This window comes from Canis aureus, chromosome 31 (assembly GCF_053574225.1).
Source record: "Canis aureus isolate CA01 chromosome 31, VMU_Caureus_v.1.0, whole genome shotgun sequence".
Classification (NCBI taxonomy): domain Eukaryota; kingdom Metazoa; phylum Chordata; class Mammalia; order Carnivora; family Canidae; genus Canis; species Canis aureus.
This window is the reverse complement of record NC_135641.1, coordinates 20808987-20836893: the sequence shown is the minus strand read 5'-3', so window position 1 is coordinate 20836893 and position 27907 is coordinate 20808987. Positions and strand designations below refer to the sequence as shown.

Sequence of the window (27907 nt, the reverse complement as noted above, 5' to 3'; positions counted from 1 at the left end):
GAAGAATCTGTGTGTTTCTCATTCTCTAAAAGGTTTTCAAAATGCAAGTCACAATGGTGATAGTGAACTCAATTTGGTGGTTCACAAGCATTTAAAAATAAATAAAAAGAATAGAATGCCACAGGGATAGCCTAATTTAAAAATAGAGTATATCACATCAGCTATATATATGTCTATTTTTTGTGTGTGTGTGTGTCCAGCACAACCAAGCAAGTAAGTAAATTCTGACACTATCTACCTAGAGATAGCATCACGTCCCACAGGTTAAGGAGGATTGCTCCCTGACCCCCTTCAGATGCCATTTGGAAAGTCCAAGTTGTCACTGATGCTTCTGACCAACCTGCTGTAAATCAGTTTTTTATGACCCCCTTTTTGGGTTGGATTAATTTGCTAGAGTGGCTCACAGAACTGAGAAACATTTTACTTACTAGATTACCAGTTTATTTTAAAAGGGTGTAATTCAGGAACAGCCAGATGGAACACATGCATAGGGCAAAGTATAGGGACATGGAGCTTCCATGCTCTCTGAGCAAGTGCCCCCCTCCCCCCATTTCCATGTGTTCACCAACACAGCGGCTCTCTTTTTGGGTATTTATGGAGGCTTCAATACATACGCATGACAGGTTAAACCACTGGCCATTGGTGATTGAACTTAATCTCCAGCCCTCCTCCCCTCCCTGGAAGTGGTGGTGGTCAGGGAAATGAAAGTTCCAACCCTCTAATTATGTGGTTGGTTCCCCTGGCATTCAGTCCCCATTCTTTGGTGCTTTCCAAAAGCTACCTTATTAACATAAACTCTGGTGGGGTTAAAAGGGGATGTTATGAATAACAAAAGAAAACTTCATGACTCATCAATGTAGGAAATTACAGGTTTTAGGAGATCTGTACCAGAAACAGAACACAATCAAATATAGATTTACTATAAATCACAATACATGTGTATGTATGTTTTGATGTTTTTTTGTGGGGCATGGTCAGCCTTTGAAAGCTACTGCACTGGAACACAACCAATCTGTCTAAACCTTAACAAAGCATTGGGATACAGTATAGTTAACTACCTCCCTGCAGGTTATTAAAGCAGTACCCAGATCTGCTGTGGGTCCTTCCCATCACATTCTCAATGGCAGCAGTGTTACATTCCACTGAACTTGATCTACAGAGGATTCTTTCTCTACCCTGACACCAGCTGTCTAACATGTGGTCCCAGGAATATGGGTCAACACAACCAAGTCCATGCCCAGGCATTTCAGCAAGCCCATGTCTCATGCATGACAAAGTCTATAAATTAGAAGAACATCATCATTCAGTGTAAAAGATGACAGTCCATACCTGTACAACTTGAGTCATTGTTATTTTTCTGCCCTTAGGTTGTCATGAAAGAAAAGACTACAACATACCCCACTTAAAATAGACCAACAAAAGAGTTGGAAAAAGCACAATTCATTTTATAAGCAGTAGTAAGTTTTACAGTGAGAGGAAGCTTTGTTAGTGATAGTGGTTACTCTTTTTTTTTTTTTTTTTTTTTTTTTTTTTTTAGAGGTGACTCAGTTTATTATTCTCAACCTAACTCCATCTTTCCCACTTTAGGCTCCAACATTACACACAGCTGCCACCTCCATAACAGCTAAGCCCCGGGGAGGTAAAGAGGGTAAACCACAAAGTCTGAAAGCCTAAGAAAAGCCAAAGTTATACAGCTCTCAAAAAAGGAAACTGCAAGAAGGGCTCAGTGGACAGTTTGTATAAGGTGGGCAATACTCCCTTGACCTGGCCAAATGCAATAAATTCTTGGGCTCAATCATCGTTCAAGGTTGAGGCCATCAATGCTGTGTGCAGGCTTGGATTTCCACAGGGTCACCGGGTATCATCCACCACGTGAAAGGGGCTCCAGCGGGTTGGAGACATGCAGTGTCCACCTGGTTCAGGGTCCTGATGCCCTCGCGTGGGCTCGGGCTCACGGCAGCTTTGGCCTCATCCTCCAGCTCATCTAGGAAATGCTCCTGGGACACGGAGTAGGAGGTGTAGCCATAAATAGCTAACACCACGGCCCCGATGCAGCAGGCCGGGTCAAGATGTTCCGGGTCCGCCTTTGCGGCAGCCTCTTCTGCCACTGGGCGAGCTCCACCTGCTGCATGAACTACAGCTGCGTGAGAGTCACCTTCTCCTGGGTCGGGTCGATGCGCTGAGCCACAGGGGCCTGTCCACTCTTAGTATTGAAAGGGTCACCTGCACCAGGCGCTGCCATGTTGCTGCTCCACCCTTCATAGTCCCAATAGTGGTTACTCTTGATGAAGGTCCCATATTATTTTGAGAGATCCAAAGACCAATAAGGCTAAAGGTCCAAGTCCAGCTGGTATTTCAGGCATAGTAATGTCACAGGGGAGGAACTAGAAAGGCATGCCATGTAACATTAACTGCCATGGTAATTAGTTCAACGTTATATAGAAAATGTGAAGAAAGAGCTTTGGTATAGTGTGGTGAAAATAACTAGATTGGTTTGAATCTAGGGACTGGTATTTATTTCTGTAAATTGACTGAAATGAGAAATATATACTAGTATCTGGTCAAATATATGTAATAAAAGGAACTAAAAATTTAGATTCTTAGTGAAATGATACTCTTTTTTTTTTTTTTAAGATTTAATTTATTTATTCATGAGAGACACACAGAGAGAGGCAGAGATATAGGCAGAGGGAAGAGCACGCTCCCGGTGGTGAGCCTGATGTGGGACTCGATCCCAGGACTCTGAGATCATGACCTGAGCCAAAGGCAGATACTCAACCACTGACCCACCCAGGTGCCCCATGATATCCTGTTTAAAAACAAACAAACAAACAAATATGAACTTGGAACTTAAGATTGTCTTTGTATGAGCTGAATGCTAAACTGGTATCCCAAAGAACTCTTTATTTGTTAGCTTGCTTTCTGGATATGTCAGATTTGATAGGGCATCAGTGAAAAAGATCAAAGATCCATGATTTTCTTTCATTCATTGGACATTTTTGAATTGCTGTTTCTGTGGTTGGCATTATGAATAAAAAAACCCAAAAACCTTACCTTGACTGCTTTCTGTTTAATCCATTGACAGGCCTTTCTTCTTGCATTGTCAACAATGAGCTGAGAGCCTATCACTCTCATCTCTTTTACAAGGAGACTTCTCATCTGTTCCTCCGTCTGGGGAAGTTTGTCCTTCACCTTCCAGCTCTAATTTACATAGAATCTTTATGTTTACTCATTAAATTTCCTTAAACAATACTTCTGCAAGATGGCTTTTTCAAAATCTATACTCCCTTTTGTGACAGTATAAAATAACTCATTAAACAGAACCTGGCAGGCAGGAAGAATTCAAATGCTGGCTAATTATCTACTTGTTAATTATTAGTCAATACCTTTAAGATACTCTGGTTGCTATCAATGTTATACAAATTCATTTCCTTGTTAAAACTATGTTTTATTGAGAGTAAAATAAATAATTTTGCCTCTTTTTGAGAATTAAATGCCTAATATTCTGAAAAAGAGCCCCAGCCCTATGTGGTAGATAGTGCCATGGGGTCCATGTTCTAAGGGGAGGAAATTGAGGCAGAGGGGATCAGTGAATTTGCCCAAGGTCTCAGATGGGAGGTAGTGGAGCAGGGTTACCGACCACAAGCTGGCTTCAAGTCTATACCAGTGACCAATCTGTACCACCTAAGGAACCAGCTGATTTAGGACACAGTGCATGCTAGAATGAACTTGTGATTACCAGCCTGTGAAAGTGGACTCTGGGTTTATCTCATCTCTGTCTTTAGCTCACTTTCTGGTCTTGGGTAGGTCACAACTTCTCCAGATCTTGATTTCTTACCTCCAGAAGTTAAAAAAAAAAAAGAGAGATTGAATCAAATGATCTTTTTACTTGTTGCCCTTAGCTCAAACTCTGAATCTTTATTGTGAGTCAACCGGGAAGAAGGAGGAGTACATTATTATTAATAGCCGTTCATTATTAAGGAAAAAGGATACCTGCTTTTGAGAAAGAGTTTTTGATGCTTCTAAAGGAAGCCCGAAGGGCAAACTGTAACAGATCTGCAGAGGACTTGGGAAAAAACCCAAGAAAGAAAAAGAAAGATGAGGGACCCGACGTGGTGCTCATCTAGAACACTGAAAACAAAAACAAACAGAACAAATAAATTAGAGGAAAGAAAACTATACAGCCCCCAAATAAAATAGACCATCTTACCAAAATTTCTTTCTCTTCAGAATGAAGAAATACTGGAAAGCAGTCATGATGGGGAGAACCCTGGACAAGAGCAGCTTGAGAGTCCTGAAAATCTTTCCCCTACCAGGTAAGATTGCAGATCCCTGGCAGGAGTCATTTTAACTCCTTGGGGTGCAGGGGACGGATCGGAGGGTATCTTCTTGTTTTAAATCTCATTGCTCATTTTTCCTAGATAAAATCACATATTTATTCTATATGTTAAGCTTTATTTATGTACCTGAGAACAAACTCATGGATCTCAGGGAGGCAACAAGCAAGAGTTACAGATGACTTATAAACCAAATTCCAAGGATACCCAGTATTTTAAAAAACAAATTATCAAGAAAATAATAAATATAAACTAATATTGGTAGATTGAATTAATGCTTTGAAAGCATTTAAAGGCAATAGGTTCCCCAAAGACCTAATTTATACAAATTCAATGCTATTTTTGGACTATAGGAAGGTGTTTGCATTTATGTGAATACTCTGCAGTTCCAAAAGCCTAAATAGGGTGGTAAATACTAAAAGCATAAGGGGAAATGCATTATTTAAAAAAATCTTCTTTATACTCAAAATCTCCATCATTAGCTCTAGTCTAGCAATCATCACATTATTTATATCCACATCATTTAATTTACTGATTTATGAGCCACTCTTTTGCCCAGGGACTATAATACTTACTTAGCAGGCTTTCAAAATATGCCTGTAGAACGAATGAACCAATATCTTTAGGAACTTGCCACTTGATTAAAGCCCCTATTTGTTTAATTAGACTACTTTATACTCTTTAAGGTGTACTCAAGGAAACATGTGGGCTCTAACTGACTGAAATGTTATCTCTCAGTTATAATAAATGACCCACATCAGCATATCAGAAAGTGTTTTCAGTTGGGTTGCCTCAGAAAAGCACCACTTGACAATGTGTTCTGTTGTCCTTAAATGACAGTGTGTGTGTGTGTGTGTGTATACATACATAAATATACATATATATTTTTATATATGTATATAAATTTATATTTATTTATATATGTAAATATATGTTTTATATTTATATAAATATATATTTATACATAAATATATATTTATTTACATAAATATATATATATATTTTTTTTTTTTTAAAGAGAGAGGAAGTGTGAGCAGGGAAGGGGACAGAGGGAAAGGGAGAATTCTAAGCAGGCTCCACATGAAGCATGGAGCCCAACTTGGGGCTCAGATCTCATGACTCTGAGATCATGATGTGAGCTGAAATCAAGAGTCTGATGCTTAACCAACTAAGCCTTTTTTCCAGGCACTCCAGAAAAAAACAAAAACAAAAACAAAACAAAAAAACACAATGATTTTAAGCATTATGTGATAGCACTGTGCACAGTCCCTACCTTCAGAACTTCTGTTTTGGCTAGGAAAAAACACATGAAACAATTAATAGATAGTACAATAATATATGTGATTAAGTATAGGTTTTGAGAGGAGGGCAGGAAGAGATGCTTAATGGAAGAGCACAGTTAGGGTTGGATTTTCAAGACTTCAATAGATACAGGGGAAATGATGTTCCATTGGTTAACTTACACAAGCTGTGGTCATGAATGAAATTTAGTGGCAGTGGGAAAAATAAAGCTACAGGGAATAAAGAAGAAAAGGAAGATTCCATAAGGCTTTGGGAACCAGGTAGAAGAGATTAGATTTGATGCTCAATACAGTAAGAAGCCTTTGAGGTCTGGAGCAAAAGAATATCTACAACCAAAAAAATCACTTCCAAGGTTTGAAAACATACCAAGATTGAATCACACCCTATCTTAGGCTAAGCACTGTGCAGGAATCAGGTAAAAAGCAGATGAGAACATACTTTGGACAAATATACTGAAGCAGCACTCAGAAGCACACCTAAGAACGTTCCTGACATTAATAGACTAGAGCTTAATTTGAATCTACTTTCTGACACTTAATGATATCAAATAAAAGGAAAATATGACCCTTTCAAATGGTGTCTTATGGCACCATGACTACAGGTTTTCATCTCTTTCCTGAACAGTCTAGTAGAAGAGAATTCCCCCAACTTAGACATTCCAACATAACTCCTTTAACAAACAAAAGAAGAAAAAAAAAAGAAGCATTTTAGGTGATTCCATGGCAGAGGACACAATAATCCTCTATCCTAGGCACAACAAGTCTGAACAGCAACAGGATTAAGATTGTGTACTACAGACCTCCCTGACATTAAACAGAACAAGTTGGTGATATAAACAAACAGTGTCCACACAGGAGTTTAGAAAGTTTGTGAAAATACACACCTGCTGACAATTTGCAAGTTGTTTATTGGAAATCACAGATTTATTTTTAAAAACTCACTAATTATTTTGCCATACAAGAGCAAAATTCAAATAATATAAATATTTAACATACTGGTATAAAATTAATAATATGGAAAAAAGATGCAAATCAACCAAGAGGTAAAAAGGTTTTAGCAATAATACTGTGTACAACCGTCATATACTCAAGTGACCATCCAGGCTGATAGTTATTTTCCCTTTGTTGACGATTTTTGAGACAGCCCTGCATTAGAGCACCAAAAAGTTTTTTCCTTCTTTTTTTAAAAGGCTGGAATCCTTTTATTTACAAATAGTCTTCTCAGTACTTTAAATCTACTGAAGGAAGCATCTAGCAATTTCCTTCTTATTAAAAAAGGAAGTGCCTTCATATTTCCTTTAAATTTAAATCTGTTCCATTCTATTCGAAGCAAAAATGAAAAGATGAACACAGTTGAGGAGAGCTCTTGCAAATAAATAATTGCTTCACAAAAGTATTGCTGTAAACAAGATAATTTCAATGGCCAGAGAGACACTTATGTTTTCAACCAATGGAAAATTTAAACAGTTACAGGTATAGATACACAGGGTGTATGGCCAAAAGGCAAATGGTTATTAAAGAATCAAACTAATAAAAATTAATTATAAACCAGCTTTGTCAAAATGTGATTTGGTTACCTATAGTTTTTAAAATTGGTCAGAAAATTTAAACTGTAATGATCTAAAAACGCTGACCTACTCTGAAAGTAACTACAAACCTAGAATGGTTGACACTGTGGTTTCGACATTAGTTAAAAATTCTAAATTATCTGAGCAATTAATGTAAACAAGCCTCAGTTTTCAAAATAGGAAAAAAATTAACGAAAAATTTCTGTAAACATTAAAAAGCTATCTGCAAAAAATTACAGTATTTATCATCATCCAGTTGTGTTTACCAAGAATTCTTTTAGTTTTTTTTTCTTTTGCATATTTCAGACATTTAATGAAATGAGACATCTTAGTTTTCCCTAACAGGCACCTCTGCAGAGAGGGGTTTTATAATCAGTTCAACTGCTTTTGCTGAAGTCACCATTTTGGACTTGATATAATCCCTGCGACAATGGACATCACCTAGTTCTTTCTGTAGTGAGGGGAGGTTGTTGCATCATGGCCACATTTTTATCCTGCTCTGTAAGAACAATGCAACTTCCTCTTTTAGAGAGCTCAGCCACATCTCTTTGAATATATGAAGTTTCACAAGTATTTAAAACCTTATCCTGGTGACTTTTCTATCACTTCATTCTGCTTTCAAATGTGAAATATTTCAGAGTTGATGACACCTCCAATAGTCATTTTGATGAAAGAACTGATTTTTAAAAGATAAAATAGCTTTGATTTGATGCTGAACGCTCAGTTTTAAAATCTGAACTTGGAACAAAGTACTGTGGTTAATGAGACCTTGTTGAGAAGGGGTAGGCTAATTTTAGTCATCATTACAATAATTTATAAACTAAGAATTCTGTTTTATAAATTACAGAAAGGGAGGCTTCTAATGTTCTATTTTTCTTTTTGAAGTTGTCTTCATTATTATATCCCTTTGTGCAAATTACATTCAAATAACTACCTTAAAAACAGACCAATATTGAATATTTAAAAACCAACTGAAAATTCATTAAAATTGGCTTATTTGAATTAACAATGATTTCTCCCTAGAGAAAGACCCTGTGAGTAACAAACTGCCCATATTTTGTGTCACTTCTAATAATCAAGAAAACCCACATGAAGTACCAGTTAGGGAAGAGCAAATGATAGCTCAAATTTCACATTAAACTTTGAAAAAAAAAAGCTATATTTTAAATGACAACACTATCTAGGTAAATTAGCTACATGGATGGGACAATAAGTGATTTGGTTATTTATAAAGAAATCGTGTACATTTTCCCAAATCTTCTCTGAAGAACAGGAACTTTCTTTTACCAGGTTCAAGTACGTTCTCCTATGCCAATCTTCCCCTGGCCTCCATTTCCCCCGTCAAGTGCTCTCTAATAAAAACTAATTTGTAAACCTGGTCCAACAATATATTCATTTCTTTGAAATGTTGTACTATACATTCACTTGGTATTTTCCAAAAGCAGTTACCCTAACACCAAAGCACCTTAATAACTTCTCTATGCCTCCAGTATACACATGGCATTAAGTGAGAACTTGAATTTCCCTTTAGCTTTGTTTTCATAAATCTTTTCTAAATATAAATTCCTTGAAATGAATCTAGGCAATGAAGTAGGTAAGTTACACTGAATAGCTTCTAGAATCAAAGAAACATTCTGATAGACTGAGTTTTCAAAACATTTCTTTGTTTTTTTTATAATCATTTTACTTAAGGTATCGACAAATATCTAAAGTTTTTTTCATCCAGTTTGGCTCAGTGACAGTGAAAACATAGAACATTCAAGTACCGTTAGGCAAAGGCGGCCCTACAAGGATATGTGTCCACATAGGTCAATTTGCAAAGGAGAACTATCTTAATTATCCTGCAGTATATTTGACCAAAAAACCCTCTTGAAACTGTTTTTACTTTCGGGTCTGTGGCATCCCTCCAGAGGTCCTGAAGATCTTGAACATGTCCATGAGATGTCATCATTTTATTATAGATGCAGGGATGATAAGGAGTTTTACCTTCCCCAGAGAAAAACACATGGTGTTGTGGTACTATCCCCATTTTATTGGCACACAGGCCCATGAACACATCATCTATGTAAAGACTTGAGTTAAGTGTCTGTGATGCCTCGTGGACTTTAGCGGCTACGTCACCGGAGATCACATAGGCGGCTCCAGCAGTATAGTCAGGGTAAGCCGGCCACTGATACATTTCATAGGGGACATAGTATTTGCTGCGTTTGTCTCTTACAGGAGGAGCACCACGATGAACCCGACCAATCCAAAAGTCCTGAACACCCATTTTTTCTAAACTTTGAAGGTATTCAATAAGATTTGGCATATGAATAAAGATGTCATCATCAGCAGTCATAAGAAATTTGGCATGTGGACAAAAGCTGTTTGCCCATCTGAACTGCAGAAGTAATTTAAGAGTAAGATTATAGAAAGAATCAGCAAAGTCTTGCTGAATTAGATCATTGTACATTTGATCTTCCCAAACCAGTTTTCTTTGCAGTTCCCCCCTTGTCAATGGGTTAGTAGGTGTTCCTAGAGCAAACAGAGTTTTGATGTTGGCATTAAGTTGAGACTGAACATACTTCTCATTGCCCCATGTTTTTCTAATCGCATGACGTCGATTGTAGTTTTCAGGAGCAGTTTTTACAAACAGTAAAAGGAGGATGTCTTGTGCCTGACACTTCTCCTCATGGTTAATCAAGTACTGGTAGCGAGTAGCTCCATCTGCACTATGCTTAAGAGACAGGCTGTCATTTACAAAGTCATAGCTGTTTATGAGGTATCTGTAGGAGTAGGACTTCATATGGCTCACAATGTGATTATCGATTGGGTCCCAAAAAAACATGAGGCTTAGTACAAAACAAGTGGCAAAGAGCTGAACAAACTGCCATTTTTTTACTCTTCTGCCACTAACAAACATTCTGACATCCATTCAGGTCTGTTTTTATTTAGGATTGGTTTTGAATGGGCGCTTGCTTCTTCGAGACCACAGAACTGTGTATCTTGCAGAACAGATGTCCATCTTAACAATACATGTTAGTCATTAAAAAAGTAGGAGCTTCTTGTTTCACAAAATATTTTCTTTTAACACCATCTTTTTCTGAGATTGCAAGAAAGAGTGGAACACACTGTAGAATGAGGATGCCAGCACATCACAATTTGCCCACACTGGCATCCTTCGTTAACTTAGGTGATTGGCCTCAGGCAGCTATTCCATGTACTTCTTTTTGTGAGAGTGCAGTGCCATCTGGTAGGGTCAGGAAGAGAAAAGATGACAGGTGAATGGGTTAGAGTTAACAAAAAGAAAGAAACTACGTTTCATTCCTTAAAAATGAAATGTAACTTGCCTGATGTGGACAGAAGGTGATGGACAGAAGTCTGTGAAAGAAGCTAGTATATAGCAGAGGCATATAGATATTTATTTTTTGGTGGGGGAGGGGGAAGTATAGGGAAAGGGAAAGAACCACTCTCTACCATCCTCCCATTCAAAATATAGAGACCCTTTTCTCTTCTCAACCTTACAAAATAAAAAGCCTCCTAAAATAAAATGGCTATCAGCCTATATACTTACAGTTCAAAATCTCACATGGGTTTGTCCATGAATATATTGATTTGCAGTAGCTTGCGAGGTCACTTTGTTTTATTGCAGTTTCCAAACACTCCCTTTTTTACAAGTTGAAGGTTTGTGGCAAGCAAGGGTTGCCATTTTTTCCAACAGCATTTGCTCTCCTCATGTCCCATTTCGGTAATTCTCATATTTCAAACTTTTTCATTAATATATTTATTTTGTTTTTTTTTTAAAGATTTTATTTATTTATTCATGAGAGACACAGAGAAAGAGGCAGAGACATAGGCAGAAGGAGAAGCAGGCTCCCTGTGGGGATCCCAATGTGGGATTCCATCCCAGAACTCTGGGATCACGCCCTGAGCCGAAGGCAAATGCTCAACAGCTGAGCCACCCAGGTGTCCCTCATTAATATATTTGTAATGGTGATCTGTGACCAGGTGATTGTGACTCGTTGAAAGCTGGAGTGATGGTTAGCATTTTTTAGCAATAAATTATTTTTAAATTAAGGTATGTACATTTTTTTAGACATAATGCCATTGCACACTTGTTAGATTACAGTATAGTGTAAATGTAACTTTTATATGCACTGGGGAATCAAGAAATTCATTTGACTCCCTTTACCATATTTATGATATTATGATTTTATGACCACCTTATTGTGGTGGTCTAGAACTGAACCAAACCAAACAGCATCTGAAGGTATGCCAGTATGTATAGTCCAAGGCAAAATAGATGAATGATGAAAAGCAAGTTCATGATAGTTAAAATTCACTGAAGCTTGTCCTAGACAAGACAGGAATAAGAGTAAGATTTTGTTTGAAAAAAAAAAAAAATGAAGGTTTTTTTTTTTTTTTAAGATTTTATTTATTCATGAGAGACACAGAGAGAGGCAGAGACACAGAGAGAGAGAGACAGGCTCCCCATGGGGAGCCTGATGTAGGACTCAATCCCAGGACCCTAGGATCATACCCTGAGCCAAAGGCAGATGCTCAACCACTGAGCTGCCCAGGTACCCCGAAAATAATCAAGGAGTCAAGATACATTTTCAAAGGCGTAGCCCAAACTCTAACCAAAATGACTTTGTGAGCCCCAAATTATACAGTCATCTTTTTTCTGTTCTTTTTCATTTGGAAACTCAACAGGCACCTCAAATTTAGCGTGTTCAAACCAGAAAGTCAGGCAATTTATTCAAAATTGCTGGCTCTTCTACTGCACTGTATCATGCATCTAACCCAGAAATCTGAAAAACTGGAATCACATTATTTAACTCAAGTCTTTATGCAAGTTAAATGGGAATATACATAGATATGTAAATAGGAGGAAGTAAATAGATAATTACCTTGCATACAGGGACACTCAAATGCCATTTCTAACCCCTTCAACTGTCTTCTTCCCTAAAAGTTGCTGTTTCCGTTTTTCCTTTCTTTGTGCCTGACTGCACTTCATACATCTATGCGAGAAATCTCAAAGTCCTCCTTTTCCTCCATTCCATAACCAGTTATTTAATCCTATGAACTGCTTCTTCCAAATCTCTCTTTGCCTCTTCGTGTTTTTTTTTTTTTAAGATTTTTATTTATTTATGAGAAACACAGAGCACGGCAGAGACATACACAGAAGGAGAAGCAGGCTCCATGCAAGGAGCCCGATGCGGGACTTGATCTTGGTACTCCAGGATCACACCCTGGACCAAATCGCCTCTTCATGTTATCATCACTTCTCAATCAGAGCAGTGCAGCAGCCAAAATGACCCCTGACCAACCCATCCTCTACCCTAGAGTGACCTTTCTAAAACTCAGATCTAACGAGACTAACTGAGCTCCTTAACCCCCTTCAGATGCTCTCTACTGTTTGTCAGTACCAAAGTACTGGCTGAAAGCTCAGCCCTGCTTACTGCTTCACACACGGCAGCCTTTATGCCACCAGTCCTGTGGCCTGGCGAGCCCTGCTCCCCTTGCTAATAATCCCTGGGTGGTTCAGTGGTTTAGTGCCTGCCTTTGGCCCAGGGCGTGATCCTGGAGTCCCGGGATCAAGTCCCACAGCAGGCTCCCTGCATGGAGCCTACTTCTCCCTCTGCCTGTGTCTCTGCTTCTCTCTCTCTCTCTCTCTCTCTCTCTCTATCTCTTATGAATAAATAAATAAAATCTTAAAAAAAAGAAGAAGAAGAAGAAGAAGTATACTAATTCTAAGTTCTACAGGCATCCTTCTCTGGGAAGTCAGAATTGAGGCCACTACCACCAAAGATTTTTCTTATCTGTATTACCACAGTACCTTCTTGCACCCATCTTCCTGGACTGACTTTTTATTTAATTAAATTGCCTCCCCCAGTTACACTGTGAACTCCATGATGTCATAGATACCCTAACCTTGGCTTCCGGATCAGTGCCTGACACCTGGTAGGCATTCTCTGAATGTTGGTGCCAAGAACCATGGTGGGAATGGAGCCACTTTCACTCAAACAGCTGGTCACTTGGGAAGACCTGCGGTCAGGAGGCCCAGTCAGTCACATGTCCTCTCCTTTCTCCTGTGACTAGGAGACAGCTAGCTATTCCCTTCCTCGAGAACTCTGTCCCCAGAGCTTATCCAAAGCATGATATATCCTTTTGCCTGGAGAAGTAGTATCTCCCCTCAGGGTTAACATGTCAGTCTCCTGAACTTTCAACAGACTGACAGGGAAAAGACCATGAAAGCTCTACCCAGTCCAGGCTGGCTGGGTAGCTGAGCTCACATCACAAGTCCCCAGGAAAAGGCTCTGCTTTTGTGTCTCAAGATCTCAACCACAAGTCCCCACCCTTTGGCCCTGCTATGTCACTGAGAGCACCCAGCTCTATTGACCTAACCTTGGCTGTGGGGCGTCCTTGCCCAACCTCTGGCCTTTTACATATAGCTATATTACCTATCTCCCAAAGTTTCTCCGTGTTAGGGTGATAACAGGCATGCAAAAGTCTGTTGGGGTGATAACCAGGCATGCAAAAGTCCAAGGATTACGGGAGAGCCAACCCTTGCTGAGACTTTGTCCAGAGATAATCATCTTATCCCCTAAGACATCAATTTTAAAACTTGCTAGTGCCTCTCAGAAAGTTACAACCAGTATCTAGAAAAGAAAAAGAAAGAACAAAATAGAGAATGGGGATCCCTGGATAGCTTAGCGGGATCACCTGCTTTTGGCCCAGGGCATGATCCTGGAGTCCCGGGATCGAGTCCCACATCGGCCTCCTTGCATGGAGCCTGCTTCTCCCTCTGCCCGTGTCTCTGCCTGTCTCTCTCTCTCTCTCTCTGTGTGTGTGTGTCTCTCATGAATAAATGAATAAAATATTTTTAAAAAATAGAGAATGGCATAGGGCACTGAAAGTAGTGAAGTGTCATTTTATGAAACTTTTGGTTTTACATATATGTGCCTTTCAGGTTGTAATGTAAAATGCATTTTGTGTGTGTGTACTTTATCATCAAAAAAGCAAGAAATACTACTTTAAGGGATAGATCAGTATCAGTAATTTCCCCTCTTGGTTTGGCTGGTCATGGTGGACCAAATGCTCTAGAGGAAAATGGAAAAGACAGTGGAAAATACCAGTTTCTGTTGGTCGCATCTGCCTAAACTTGGCAGAATCACTTTCATGGCAGGGGAAATAGGTACTTCCTCTCAGTCTTAACAGTATTCACTTAGATAAGGGTCCACCTGTGAAGGTGGGTATCCCCTTCTGCCTGTAGAACTGGAGGCTTAATGTAAAGCAACAGAGAATTCTTAAGGGCAGATTTATAAGACCCTGTGTTTAAGAATTCTAAGAAAATTAGCGATTGAAACTAATCTGCAGGTTCTATTCCAACAGACCCTGGAAAAGAAACAGAGGAGAGTAACCTTTGGAACCACAGGCAAAACTAGCTTCCCGTTTCTGAGCAGCTGCACTCATCATGTTGCAATGACAGCTCGCTTTGCACCTATTCCCAGTTGTTTACAAGTCTGAGCTTCTTGCTAGACAATTAGCCCACAGGCCTAACTCCTCTAGAACCCACATGCACACTTGACTCAGAGGCCCTCCTATCTCTCTAATGAATAGGGCCTCTTATTCATCTGGCTGCAGAGTTCTGCTGCTAACATGCATTTTAGCAGCCAGCCCATAACATGCATTTATCCCTCTGCTCCTCACCCCTGCCACATATGTAGTTACCTTATTTTCCTGTGTCTCTTCACCTGTTCCCCATTGACCTCAAAGAGTCAAAACAGTTTCTGAAAAATGACAAAGAACCTGTCATAAAGCCAACAACCCACACCACTTATTTAGGTTAGAACAGCAGTGAAATTCTAAAACAAGACTTCTCCAATCTCAGCAGCTTGAACTGTTTAGCTATCATTTATACCAATCATAACCAAATTCCACTGATAGGACTGATCTGATGAGGGGAAGATCAGGAAAGGTGAACTACTCTTTCGCAGTGCCCAGTTCTCTTTTAAGAACACCTGAGCTCCTCCAAATTGAACATAGTCACTCGACAGCCTCGCCCAACCAAAAGCAAAATGCACCTCCATGGTCTAAACTCATTAATTACAACCAAGCGGTGTTGCCCCAGCCCCGGCTTTGCTGATGGGATACCACACACGAGCAATGGACACCCACTCTCCTGGTTCCCAGAGTCTGAGGGCTCGCCTGAAGCACACCTTCTAGCTTCCATATACAAAGTGCAGGGGAGGGGACTGCAGAGAAACCACACAGGCTTGCCTGACCTGGAGAAAAGAGAACGCTGGGCCTGACAAGAAACAAAGGACCCAGATAATGCCTGTGAGCTCAGTAGCCATCCCCACCAGAACGCTGTGCCTGCAGCTTCCTTTGTGCGCCCAGAGCTGTGTTCAGGGACCAGGCCACAGGCGGCAAGCTCCAGGGCTACCCCCAGTTTGGGGCCAGGATCATTGTGTAACCTTGGGGCAACCCTCACTGTACTCCGATTTGGTGACTTCATCTGCAAATTGGGGGTGAATGTCAATGGATTGTAACTAAGGGATATAAAAATTACAGATGACTTCAGGGCCTGCTGGTAAGAGGAAATAGCAGAGACCATGGGAGGGAACAGGACAGAGAGCGGCTCAGAGGTGAATACAGACAGTCCCTGACTTATGTTTGTTTGTTTTAATTTTATGATGGTGTGAAAGCAGAATGCACTCAGTAGAAACCATACTTCAAATTTTGAGTTTTGTTCTTTTCCCAGGCTAGTGCTAGGCCATAGGATACTCTCTGGAGATGCTTACAGCAGAGCTGAGCTGCAGCTTCAGGTCAGGGAGGCAGTCATGAGCGTAAACAACCGATACACTTAGAACCATTCTCTTTCTCACTTTCGGTACAGTATTCAATTACATGAACTATTCAACATTTTAGTATGTGATACACCTGGTGTTAGATCCCTTTGCCCACCTGGAGGTGTGTTCTGAGCACATTTAAGATAGGCTACGCCAAGCTATGATGCTTGGTAGGTTAGATGTATTAAATGCATTTTTGACTTCTAACATCTTCAGTTGATAGTGGGTTTACTGGGATGTAACCCCATCCTGCATTGAGCAAGACCCGTATGCAAATATTTGGATATAACTTGGGTTTGCATCTATTTGGATTGAAAAGAAGTAGCAGATATTCTTAGTATTCTCTTTCCTAATAGAGAGGAGTAATCAGGAGACCAAAGAATAGAAGTAGAATAGGAACATCGGAAAAGAAGGTGGCTGACCCTACCCTAATGCTTTTCAGTCTGGGAGCTGTGCCCCACAGTTATTCAAGAATATTTCTTTCTTTCCTTTTTTTTTTCTTAAATATTTTATTTATTTATTCATGAGAGACAGAGAGAGAGAGAGGCAGAGACAATAGGCAGAGGGAGAACCAGGCTCCCTGCAGAGAGCCCAATGTGGATCTTGATCCCTGGACTCTGGGATCACGCCCGAGCCAAAGGCAGACACTCAACTGCTGAGCCACCCAGGTGTCCCAAGAATATTTCTTCTTGTAGTTCTCTAAAGAGAACTCTTTAAACTCTTCTGGAAAAACTAGGGACTATAAGTTACCCTAAGTGACCCTGATTTTTTTTCTACTTAGCTCTTGCTGGTAACCCATTTCTTTGTTGGGTCTACTTTAGTGATCCTACAATATTATACAAAACCTATAAAAATTTTGAAGTTTTAATCAAGATAGTAAGGGCTGCACTTTGAGTCAAACAACTTCTGTGTTCAATGTTTCAACAAATCCTACAAGTGTATGCTTCCTGTGGAATCGTCATGCTAAGCGTGGTGGGAGTCACGCAGTAGCATTTTATAGTCTCCTCTCTGCAAGCATCTGCAGTCTAGTTGAGACACGACTCATGATGCCACTTGAAAACTCAGTTCCCATGGACAGTGATCAGCAGATTACAGTAAAGTGCAGATAGCATCACAGCACTAATTTAGACAATACCAACTCCAGGTAAAAAAGGGGAGTCCCTCATAGCAGAGATCAACAACAGGTGGATAGGAGGGCCTGAGGATAAACAGGATTTAGGGGGTTGCAGGAAAAGAAGCAATCTGTTTTAGGCGAAAAGGAAAAAAAATAACAACATGGCAAATATTTGTGATCCAGGCATGTAATTGAAAGCAGGGAGATTGGGGGCTGCTCATAGAGAACCCTGAAAACCAGGCAGAGGAGTCCGTGTGTGTGTGGGCCGAGGGCACCAAGAAGTCACAGAAGCTTCGGGCTTTGTTTCTAATGACACCTGCCTTGAACATATGGACCACGCTGTATGTGACAGAGATTAGTCTGGCAGTGGCATACAGAATGGATGCAGAAGGCCAGGAGAGCAGGCCCCTGGGTCCATCGGGGCCACGCCCCGAAGCAGGAGGAGTGAGGAGGGCCTAGTCTAGGGTGGTGGGAGCGAGGAGGGAAGTCAGGGGAAGGAAGACCCTCCAGAGAAAAAGAAACCCAGCACTGTCTGGTGAGTGGCCTGGGAGGGAGGGAAGGAGGAGGGGGGAACCTAGTTTCCAGCATTGCCCACAACTGAGGGGACATGGGTTTCCTGAGTTAGGAGTGAGGAGGGAGCATGTCTGGGTTTGGGCTCCTGTTGAGCGGGAGGTGCTGAAGAGACAGCAGGTGGAGCAGTCCTGGGCTCCTCTGAGTCTGGAGGCAGCAGCACTGCAGATGCCGGGGAGCACTCTGAGCAGAAGGCAGGTGGCTGCTGTGAGACCCGGAGGGGGGTGGGCCCTCCAGGACCAGAGAGGAGCAGAGAGGCCCCGAGGCAAGTAAACTCAGGGGAAGGAGGAGCGGGAGGAGGCAAAGATAAAGGAAGCATCTTATTTTACTTTATGCATGTATGTATGCACGCATGCGCATATTTATGTGGCATCTCAATTTATTTGCCCAGGTTTGAATTCAAGGACAAGTAATATCTTTTGACAAATGAAAGAATAGAAATTCTGAAACTTCAGATGGTTATTTCTTCTAAAAAGGAACTATTTTAAAGGACTAGGTGATAGAAAGTTGAGATGGGGTAAGAAACAGGTAGAGGGTGATAGAGGGCAGGACAGACCAGGCCCGTGGCACTCTGAGCTGGAAGAGAGCCAGGGGGCAAATAGTGGGTGCTGGACTGGGAGCCAGGAGGGGAGACATGGGGGTAGGTGGAGCAGAGGGGCATTTTCCAGGAGGAGCAACACTGAATCTGAGACCTGAAGGCTGAGGAATGTGAACAAGAGAAAGCCAGAGGGTTTGAATTCAAAACATATCTATTTTTGTTTCCAACTGTATATTTTTTGATCATGGTTTCTGACCATTGTCTAACACTAACATCTAATCTTAGAGAAACTATATTTCCAAATCTTACTTAGTAGACATGCAACACTCAGAAGTCTAGGGAGCCCTTATGTTAGGACATGGAGACCATTTTGTTCACATAACCTGGCACCCACTTAAGACAGCTAATCAGCAAGAATGTCATTTACGAGGCTTCACCTACAACTGCATTTCCTCTGAAATTTCAAATTCCAGTCTGCTCACTCTCCAGTCCATTTGCTCTTCAAACACAGCCTCTAAATATTCACTGGGAATCCTCTGCCCACCCCCTTCCTGCTCCCTACCACTCCCACCCCACCCAGCAATATCCCGACCTTCCTCCTTCCACCTCCCTGTGTCAGGCCCAGAATCATCTGGCACCTTTGCCCTCCTCTCCCTGGTCCCTGCCCTTCCCCCACAACAACCCCAGACCTCAGGTGCCTGCAGCCTTCTCTACTACTACAACACCTGCCAGGCTGCAGGAGAAGTGTAACCCACTGGGCAGATGGCGTCACTACAAATGGTGGTATCCAGCTGTGGGCAGAGGGCTCAGTGCTGTGTGACTATCCTTCACTTATCCTGGACCTTCTCTCTCTCCTGTTCTCTCATCAGCCAGGCTCAGTCCTCCCCCTCTCCCAGGGTCTGTGTCCCTCACTCTCAGCTGATGGCTTCACCTCCTGCATCACTGAAAAACAAGAAGGTCTCACAGGCACTGTCCCTTCTCATCACAGATGTGTGCCTCCTTCTCACGGATCCGCAGGCTGGCCAACTCTCTCTATACCTTCCATAAAGCACACTGACTGTCAGGGAGAGGCAAGTGAGGCACTCATTTAGGGCACAAAACTTAAAAGTCATAAAAATATAACTATAAACTAAGGATGCTCTTTCAGTAAGTCAGTTTAAAAAAAAAAAAAGACTCCTGAGTACTTCAACCTTTTTATATTTAAAGTTGTATTACTTATAGTCCCATATAAGGCCGTTTTTGATTCCTGTCCAAGCATGACTCAAAGGAAAGAAATATAACATTTTCTGTCCATCTTTATGTGATTTTTTGTTCTATATTCCAAGTATTGTTTTCCTGGCTTGTTCTAATCATCTATTCCCTGTTAAAGAGAGCAAGGATGCATCCTCAAGAGCCAAGTTGCCATGTTAAAAGAAATCAGGTTTAGCCCTGAATTTACTGGAAAGGCTATAACTTGATCTTCATACATTTTTCTTAGTTAAATTTGTTATAGTCATTGGTGATAAGTAACACAACTGGGTACTGTTTAGTATTAATTGCCTATTCTGTGTACTCAAAAAGGAAGGAAACAACCCCAAATATGAATTAATTCACATTTAAAGTGTGAAAAATTAAATATACCCTCAATTGGTATTTTATTTTTTAATTCATATTTGTGTGTTTCTATGCAAGGCCTGTAAAATAAAGGAAGAATTCTACCCATTAGCTGTCTTTAGGTGTTTTTGTGGCTGTGACTTAAGCTATGCAAATTGAGCTCAAGCCACTGGCAGGGATTAGAAGCCATTTGGAGTTGTTATTCTTCCACAAACAATACATTTAGAGTTAGTTCTTGATTCAGTGTTAGCCAAGACTTTAAATTCCAACTTTTAACAAGCATAGATGTGGGACAGAGGAAACAACATTAAGTATAAAACCTGTAGCCTGAATCCAGTAACAAGCTCCCCACCTATATAAACTAAATGATGCATTTCTAACCATTGTTAAACATGAGTGTAGATTTCTGTTTGCTGGCTCTGGAAAAAAAAGGAAATACCAAATGAACAAACAAGTAAAGACAGGCCCTAAGTAAAGACAGGCCCTAAGGAAACTGATGGCAAGAGGCTATAGAATATTATTGTATTTCAGAGGCATTATAGTAAAAATCACTACAAATTCCCAATAACAGAATTGGAAACAAACAAAAAAAACCCCAGAAATACAAAATAGGTCTCAGAGTGGTCAAACATTTGCTTTTCTAAGCTTGGTCTTCTATATTCATTCCTGATGCATGGTTGTTTGTGTTGACCGGGCTGCTCGCTCTTTTCTATACAATTCTTGTCAGTGTTGTTCTTGCCTAGTTAAGAAACAAACTTCTCCTTTGGCCCACTCTAGCAACGGTTGCTAACATGGCAGTGTTTACTGTGCTCTGGGCTCCATTCTGACTGCTTTGGGTCTATAGAAACTCTTGAAGCCTCACAGCAACCTCTGAGGGAGAAAGCTGTCCCTGTGTTGTAGAAGAAACTAGAGCTCCCAGACATGGGGTTAACCATGTACCCTCCAAAATTCCAGACCCCATGGAAGTTCAGAAGCAGCTGATGGGTTCCAGGTCCTACCCTGAGCTCCTCACCTTGCCTTCTTCCCTGGCATTGGCCAGCTACTTTTCCTGGAGCTCCCATCAGGATGGGAGGGCAGGGAAGTGCTGGAGCAGGGCCAGGAGAAGCACCCAAGAAGGCTCAGAATCTGCTTTCCTGAAGTTTGGATCATTTACATTTTACTGTCACCTGCATTTTTGTCAGAGCTTATTCTCACTCTCCTTGTAACCACCCTTTCTTTAACCTTCCATCTCAATGTTCCCTCCTTCCTTTTCTTGGTCCCATTAGCATAAATGAGTAGGCATAAGTGATCTTGTGAGTTTATGTCCTTTGGGTACATGAAGTCTTAACTCCACAAAGAAGACTGAGGGAATTTAAGGGCAGAGATTTAAAGTGGCATAGAGAAAATAAATAAATAAAGTGGCATAGAGGGTAAAAGAGAGGTGAGAAAGACAAAAGGAGAGGAGAATAAAAAGTACAGGACTCAGGATGTTTCAAGCAAGTATTTGATGAATAAGTATTTGATGAAATGAAAGGTCCAACTGAGGTAAAATTATGATACGAAAAACAGTTATTTAAAAATAGGGTGACGGGGTCCCTGGGCAGCTCTGTCAGTTAAACATCTGACTCTTGATTTCGGCTCAGGTCATGATACTCAGGGTCATGAGATCAAGCCTCACACTGGGCTCCTGGCTCAGCACGGAGTCTGCTTGAGATTGTCCCTCTCCTCTGCTTTTCCCCTCCCGACCCCCTGCTCGCCACACATGTGTGCACTCTCTCTCAAAATAAAAATCAATCAAAATCTTAAAAAATAAAAAATAAAAATAGGGTAACACTATGACTTGGTATAAACCTATTATGTGAGCTAGACATACAAGCTTCTTGTCCAATGGCACTTCATATGTCCCATTCTAAATATTATATTTGGAAATAACACCTGATTGCTGGTTTACAGAGTACAAAATATAATGGTATAAAATGTAAGAGGCATATATAACATTCCTGTCTCAGTTGATCAACATTTTTAATAACATTTTATCATTTATTAAACACCTACCTGTTCCAGACATTATGTTGAGCAGCCCTGAAAGTAGGTAATGCCTACATTAATTCAACAAATATTAATTTACCACATATTGTGTAGTAGGCCACAGGCAGGATACAGGGAAGGCTTCAGAGATGTGTCCAGTGTAGAACCCCCTAATGGAGTAAGCAAGTATTCTGGTGCAATCTGGAATCTGGACCTGATCAAAACACATGGGTAGAAAAACCAAGAGTTTTAGAACATGAACAAAAATAGACTTATATTCTGTCGCTTCCATTTACTGGTCACATGAACTTGACTTCCCTCTAAACATAGTCTTTTCTGAGGATCATTTGAGACCATTTATTTGACAAAATAAATGTGGTCCAAATCAGGTATTCAATCTAGGCTCATTTCCTTTCTCTAGAAATTGTTCATATATCTGTACCATGATGGTTTAGTTAGTAGCTATTATTCTATAGGTATTTTTTTCCTTTCAAAATGAGAAGCTCTACTCTAATATTCTTTTCAAAAAATATTCATTAGATGTAAGTTTTTGAAAATACTGATCTGATGGCTAAGGGGCACTTACCAACACATCCCAAATACTATTGAGATTGAGAACAGAAGTATCATTACTAATGGGCTGAACATGCCTTTGCATTATCTTTGATAGGAAAGAACAATATGGTTCCCTCAAGCACTTATAAAAACATTTCTACAAAGATGACACAGCCAAAAAAATATAAAGCCTTGTATATTATGGAGAAGGAAACCTGAGCTGAGTCAGCTTTTTAACTTGCTTTGCCTAGTGCACTATCAAAAAGTTGTAGAAAAAATTATAGGAAAAGGAATAAAGAGATAAAATATAAAATCGTAGGTGGATCTTAAAGTGTGTAACTTGGACCTTTGGGGGCTTATTGCCTATCGACATGATGGAACATTCCTTTCTGTAGAAAACTGGCTTCTAGGGCTAAAGCCTTCACTACAGAATGGAAATAAATCTTAAAATATAAGTGACAGATGAAAGCCAGTCTGAATTTCCAGCATGGAAATGTAAAAAAAAAAATCACTTTTGTTTATTCAGAGTTTACATGTCATCTGATCAGGTTTCTTACCTTTTAGCATGAAGATTCTCATACTTCCTATATATACGCGTACTGTAAGAAAAAAAATATTCTGGATTGCATTGTTCTGGCTAAAGCTTTGCTGGCAAATGGAAGACCTCTTGTAATAATTTGCTGTGCCTTAATTTCTGGGACATAGACAATATATGCAGCTCCTCACTAGATTATTCTAACAATAGAATAAAATAATGGCTCTGGAAATATTCCCAAAAAAGGTATAATATGCTATAAAATGCAAAACTTGCAGCAATTTAATTGAGCATATACAAAATTCCAAAAGGATAGGATACATTGTTACTTTGAGAAGAGACCACTTCCTTCTGAATTTCTTCCAGTTTCTTTCTACCATATCCTATGTTGTTACGTAGATTATAGAGCAGTTGGTCCTCAGAAAGCACTCTACCTTTACAATTTGAAAGTCACCAAGTGCAATGATTCCAGCCAAAGTGACCCATTTTAAAAAATGACCCATTTCAAAACCCATGAGTTATTATTCAAGCTTTGTTCTATATTTAAGAATTAGAAAGTTATTTCACCTTCCTACAATCTCCTTATTTGAATCAATCTTTTATAAAGGGGGAGTTTGATCTCCATTTTAATGAAATATGATGTGTCATTTTTACTTGCTAGAGCCTGCACTTTGTTTTGAAAATTATTCTCTACCTTCTGAGGTTTTTTTTTTTTTTTTAAGTATTTTATTTATTTATTCATGAGAGACAGAGAGAGACAGGCAGAGACATAGGCAGAGGGAGAAGCAGGCTCCATGCAGGGACCCTGATGTGGGACTGGATCCCAGGACTCGATCGATCCTGGGACTCCAGGATCACACCCGGAGCCAAAGGCAGACACTCAACCACTGAGCCACCCAGGCGTCCCCTCTACCATCTGAGGTTTTGGGGAGCTTTTTTGTTTGGTTTGCGGGCCAGGCATTTATGTGTAATATCATTTATACCTCCCAATCACCTCTCATTTCTCACATCCTCAGAAACCGCTTCTCTTAGTTTAGCTTGAACTTTCTTTGTCATAACACTCATCCCCGTCAGGTGTCTGGGTGAGCACTAGGGGACCTGAGGTTAATTAGAGGGAATGGGCCTCAGGGTTAGCCTCCCAGAACTCAATAAATACTCATGGAGGGTGCCTGTGGGAGCAGGGAAGGGAGAGAGAGAAGGAGCAGGGGATAGAAGGGTCATGTTAAGTATATAATGTTAAATTAATGTAAACATTTCTGGTATCGAACTTATCTTGCTTTAAAGTAATAATTAAAAAAGAGATGACCAAATAAAGTAGCCCCTCGGCCCCCATGACAAGATATAAAATCTACCATTAAGTTTCTTTTGAGAAAGTTGAAACCTCAGCTGCTAATCACCAATCTCCCTTTCAGAAAGTTTAAGAGGGGATCTTTTCAGTGCTGCTACTGAACACAACTAGCTCTGAGCATCCTTTTCTGGGTCAATTTCAGTTTCTCACATTCCTCTCCCTTCCCCCATAGGGACCAGGCAAAGTTCCCAAAATAAAGGCACAGAGGAACAAATCCAATTCTAATGGATGTACTTTCATCAGAGAATTACCCTAAATATGAGCTACAAGCCACCAGCAGCCACTGTGCGGTTGCAACATCGGTGTGTCCCTTTAACATGACCCATAACCTATGAAAACCAACCCTGGATAAGAAAAAATATAGGCTGTGCAGTTGGAATCGGAAGAAAAGTTGCTACTTTGACCTATATTGTATCTGAGTAAGCAACTGGCTGTCACTTCAGGTTACAGAATACAACTCGGCAGTCAGAAAAGGGTGGCCAAGACCTCCGGGCACTAACTAGGGGTCCCCTTTCCCAGTTTTCCCCGCCTGCCCTCTTCCTTGTCTCCATTTCCCTAGCCAGTTAACTCGCCCAAAGTTTCCTCAGTCTGGAGGTATTTCCTAATTTCCAGCCGGATGCAGGCTTTCTACCCGAAGTCCTCCCCCCGCAGCCCAGGGGTGGCGGCACTGTTGGGGAGCCCCATCCGGGACCCAGGGGCCGCAGGGCGCGGCGTCCGCCCGCGGGCTCCCGCGCTCCGGCCCGCCGCGGAGACCGCCTCGCCGGAGCTCCCCGGGGAGCGGGAGCCCGCGGGCCCCAGGAAGCCTCACCCCGGCTGGCGCCCCGGGGGCTCGCACGTCCCTGCCGCAGCCGCGCGGCTCTCGGCCCGGGAGGTCCCGGGAGGTCCCGGCGGCCCCGCCGCCCGCGCCCGCGCCCGCGCCCGCCAAGCCAGAGCGAACAAAGGCGCTCCGGAGAGGGAAGGCGCCCTCCCCTTCCCCTTCCCCTTCCCCGCGGCGCGCGCGGGCGGCGGGCGAGCCGGGCCCCTGGCGGCGGGGCCTCCCGAGGTCCGGGCCGGGGCAGCGGGGCGAGGCCCCGGGTCCGCGCCAGCCGTGCGCCCCGGCCGCAGCGCGCGTTCCACTGGAGCGCTGGAGCCACCCGTGCGGGCGCGCGTACCTTCACCTCCTCGCGGCTCCCCTTCCCGGTCTTCCCCTGTCGGCCCTGCCGAGACCTCTCCTCCCGGGCCACGGGAAGCAGAGTTCCAGCCTGCGTTGCCGGAGCCCGCGAGCTGCCCCGGTGAGGAGGCGCGGCGCCGTGGGGCCGCGGTGCCCGGCAGGGGCGGGGCGGAGGCTGGGCGGCCCGGAGCCCTCTCTGCGCACCGCGGGAGCCCGTTTCCCGTCCCCAGTCCCCGGCACAAAGAGCCGAGCGTCCGGGGAGCGGAGATCTGGCCCCTCCGAGCGTGCTAGACCTTCCCGCACTTAGTGATCCGGAAGGGAAGACCACATTTTCCCCCCAGTGAGGGCCCTCGGCCCCAGTTAGGGTGCGGGGGGCTGCAGAGCTGTTGCTTTTTTTTTTTTTTGAATCGTACGAGGGATCGAACATATTAATTCCATATGAAACAACTGGTCTCAGTACTGTTTTCATTAGGAAGTAGACTTGGTTAGACTAATGAGCCATTCGCTCACAACACGCAACAGTTACGCACGGACGGTGCTAACTTCTGAGCTGCAGTTCGCAGATCGTCTGATTTCCCTTTCCAAAGCAAGAGTTCTAAGGGCAGGCGAGTCCTTTTCAGAGATCTCTTGTCACCGCCACTTATGCCCTGAGCTGCTTCTGGGGCCTGTATCACGACGGGAGAAAACTCTCCTTTACATCCAAAGAAGCCTCGCTACAGCGGTTCTTTTTAAAAAATACGATTGGGGAGGGCTCACCCCGCGCCTCCCCGCCTCCCCCCAAGGATTGTACCTTCAAGCCCAGCTCAGATTCAAAGAGAGCTTAAAGCAAAACTCACCAAGTCCAAGGCCAGCTCTTTGAACAACTAAGTCGAAAGTCAGCTTTTTTCCGGGCATCGGAGCGAAAGTCGCGGGCGTGGGGGGGGGGGGGGGGGTCTCAAGAACAAAACTTGTCCGCTTTAAATATTGAGCAAGGACTGGGTAGCCGGTGCTGAACTCGGCCACCTTCCTGCGCGGGGCGGGCTGGAGCGGGACGGTAGGGGAGGACCCAATCCCGGGCTCCCGGCAGGGTAGGGGTGCGACAGCCGCGAGCCTCCCCAAGGCGATGCCAGGGCACGTTTCCTGCACCTTTTGGTGCTGAGGTGACCTCTGTCTCCACCAGCAACTCGGCGTGTTGGTGACGGTGATGGGCCCCGCCCAATCTGTTCTTGTCGGTGCGTGACAACTCCAGGAAGTGCCCACACCATCGCCTCTTCATTTAATTGAGATCATGTACTCAGATGATGGACTGTGGGCCAAAATCCCCAGGAATGTCCCCTTCCAGTTGTTTGCCCCCTTTCAGAATCCTTTATGCACGGAACCAGGCAAAATCACGAGAATATACATTTCTCATAAGCAAAGTGATTACGAATAAATCCTTTATGGGTTTGTTTCTTGTCCCTCAGATGTTCCAGCCGTCTCCTAATAGAACAAACATTATCATTTAACAGGTGATATTTTGACTGATCTTGTAATTGTACATGTTTCAGAACATGACAGAAAACAAAAAAATTAACCCAAAAACTTCGGTAAAATAAAAGCTCTGGGTTTCTTATTGTAAAAGCAATAAGACAGGCAATGGGTTAAAAGTAGATTACTAAATCAGGGTTTGAAATTGTAAACACAACACTGTATTTGTTATTTCAAACTGGATTTTTAGGACATTTCATAATTGCTTTCTTTAAGCCCTTCACCATATTTTCAACCATGCAATCAATTTTTCATACATTACTGATAGAGAACATGGCTCATCATTGCTAGTAGATCATAGTGCCATATGCATGTCAGACCACATACAGAAGTATTAATATAATGTGATTTGTAAGGGAGTCAGCGACAGCGATCCCTATACATAAGCTAATTCAGTGAGTACAGTGCAAATCACCTCCCTTCTTTATCTATGGGAAATAAAACTCTGATGGTGGTTCCACATACAATCCCTCCCCCCTGCCCCTTTGTTATATGTATATATTCTATTTATGTGCAAATGTTCAATTACCATTATATTCCTTTCAGTCATTTGGAACCAGGTCCACATACACATGTGTCACCACATGTGTTCCACATGCATGAACTCAGGACTGTACCTGCAAGAAATACAGACTGACTGAAACATTGAAAAACACATATAAAATTCACATATTTACATCATTCTAGTTATAGATAGACACTGCAGACAGATAAATGATTTCATGAGTCAGGAGGTTGGTAAGAGTTCATGAGTCAGGAGGTTGATAAGAGGATTTACAAGCTGTGGTCCAGAGATGGGAGAGGATGTGGAGGGGAGGGGAGACAGAGGCCCAGCAGAGTGAACCAGAAGGGCTGTTCTGGCTCCCCACACCCCCTCCACCACACGGGGAAGATAGCAGCAGCCTAGGAGGCTCTTCGGCCCGTCTGGGGAGATTTCTTGCTGCAGATTGG

At 42.1% G+C, this 27907-nt stretch overlaps 2 protein-coding genes and 1 pseudogene across 16 annotated transcripts in view; 1 reads left to right on the top strand and 2 right to left on the bottom strand.

The window, feature by feature from the left end:
* Positions 1-27907, top strand: part of MCF2L2 (MCF.2 cell line derived transforming sequence-like 2) — a 236259-nt gene that overhangs the window by 141206 nt on the left and 67146 nt on the right. For all 4 annotated transcript variants that reach the window (XM_077879819.1, XM_077879820.1, XM_077879821.1 and 1 more), the window contains one exon: positions 4231-4316. In XM_077879819.1, coding sequence (XP_077735945.1) covers positions 4231-4316 — 86 coding nt within the window. The remainder of the gene's footprint in view (positions 1-4230; positions 4317-27907) is intronic.
* Positions 1503-5199, bottom strand: LOC144302474 (cytochrome c oxidase assembly factor 3 homolog, mitochondrial pseudogene; annotated as a pseudogene). The gene is made up of 2 exons (XR_013369376.1): positions 3055-5199; positions 1503-2384 (listed from the first exon to the last, which is right to left on the bottom strand). The product of XR_013369376.1 is annotated as a cytochrome c oxidase assembly factor 3 homolog, mitochondrial pseudogene (transcript).
* Positions 6527-26635, bottom strand: B3GNT5 (UDP-GlcNAc:betaGal beta-1,3-N-acetylglucosaminyltransferase 5). Of its 11 annotated transcripts, none has more exons than XM_077879829.1 (4): positions 26287-26635; positions 22975-23016; positions 21890-22076; positions 6527-10435 (listed from the first exon to the last, which is right to left on the bottom strand). In XM_077879829.1, the coding sequence occupies exon 4, from the start codon at positions 10118-10120 to the stop codon at positions 8975-8977; it is 1146 nt and encodes a 381-aa protein (XP_077735955.1). In that variant the 5' UTR covers positions 10121-10435; positions 21890-22076; positions 22975-23016; positions 26287-26635; the 3' UTR covers positions 6527-8974. The 11 variants fall into 11 exon arrangements, with proteins under 11 accessions (XP_077735955.1, XP_077735961.1, XP_077735954.1 ...); XM_077879835.1 differs by lacking the exon at positions 22975-23016 and adding an exon at positions 14920-14978 and having other exon boundaries at positions 21963-22076; XM_077879828.1 differs by lacking the exon at positions 26287-26635 and adding an exon at positions 25452-25617.

Coding starts and splice junctions, on each gene's coding strand:
- B3GNT5 (XM_077879829.1), bottom strand. CDS start 10,120: ATGGATGTCAGAATGTTTGTTAGTGGCAGAAGAGTAAAAAAATGGCAG.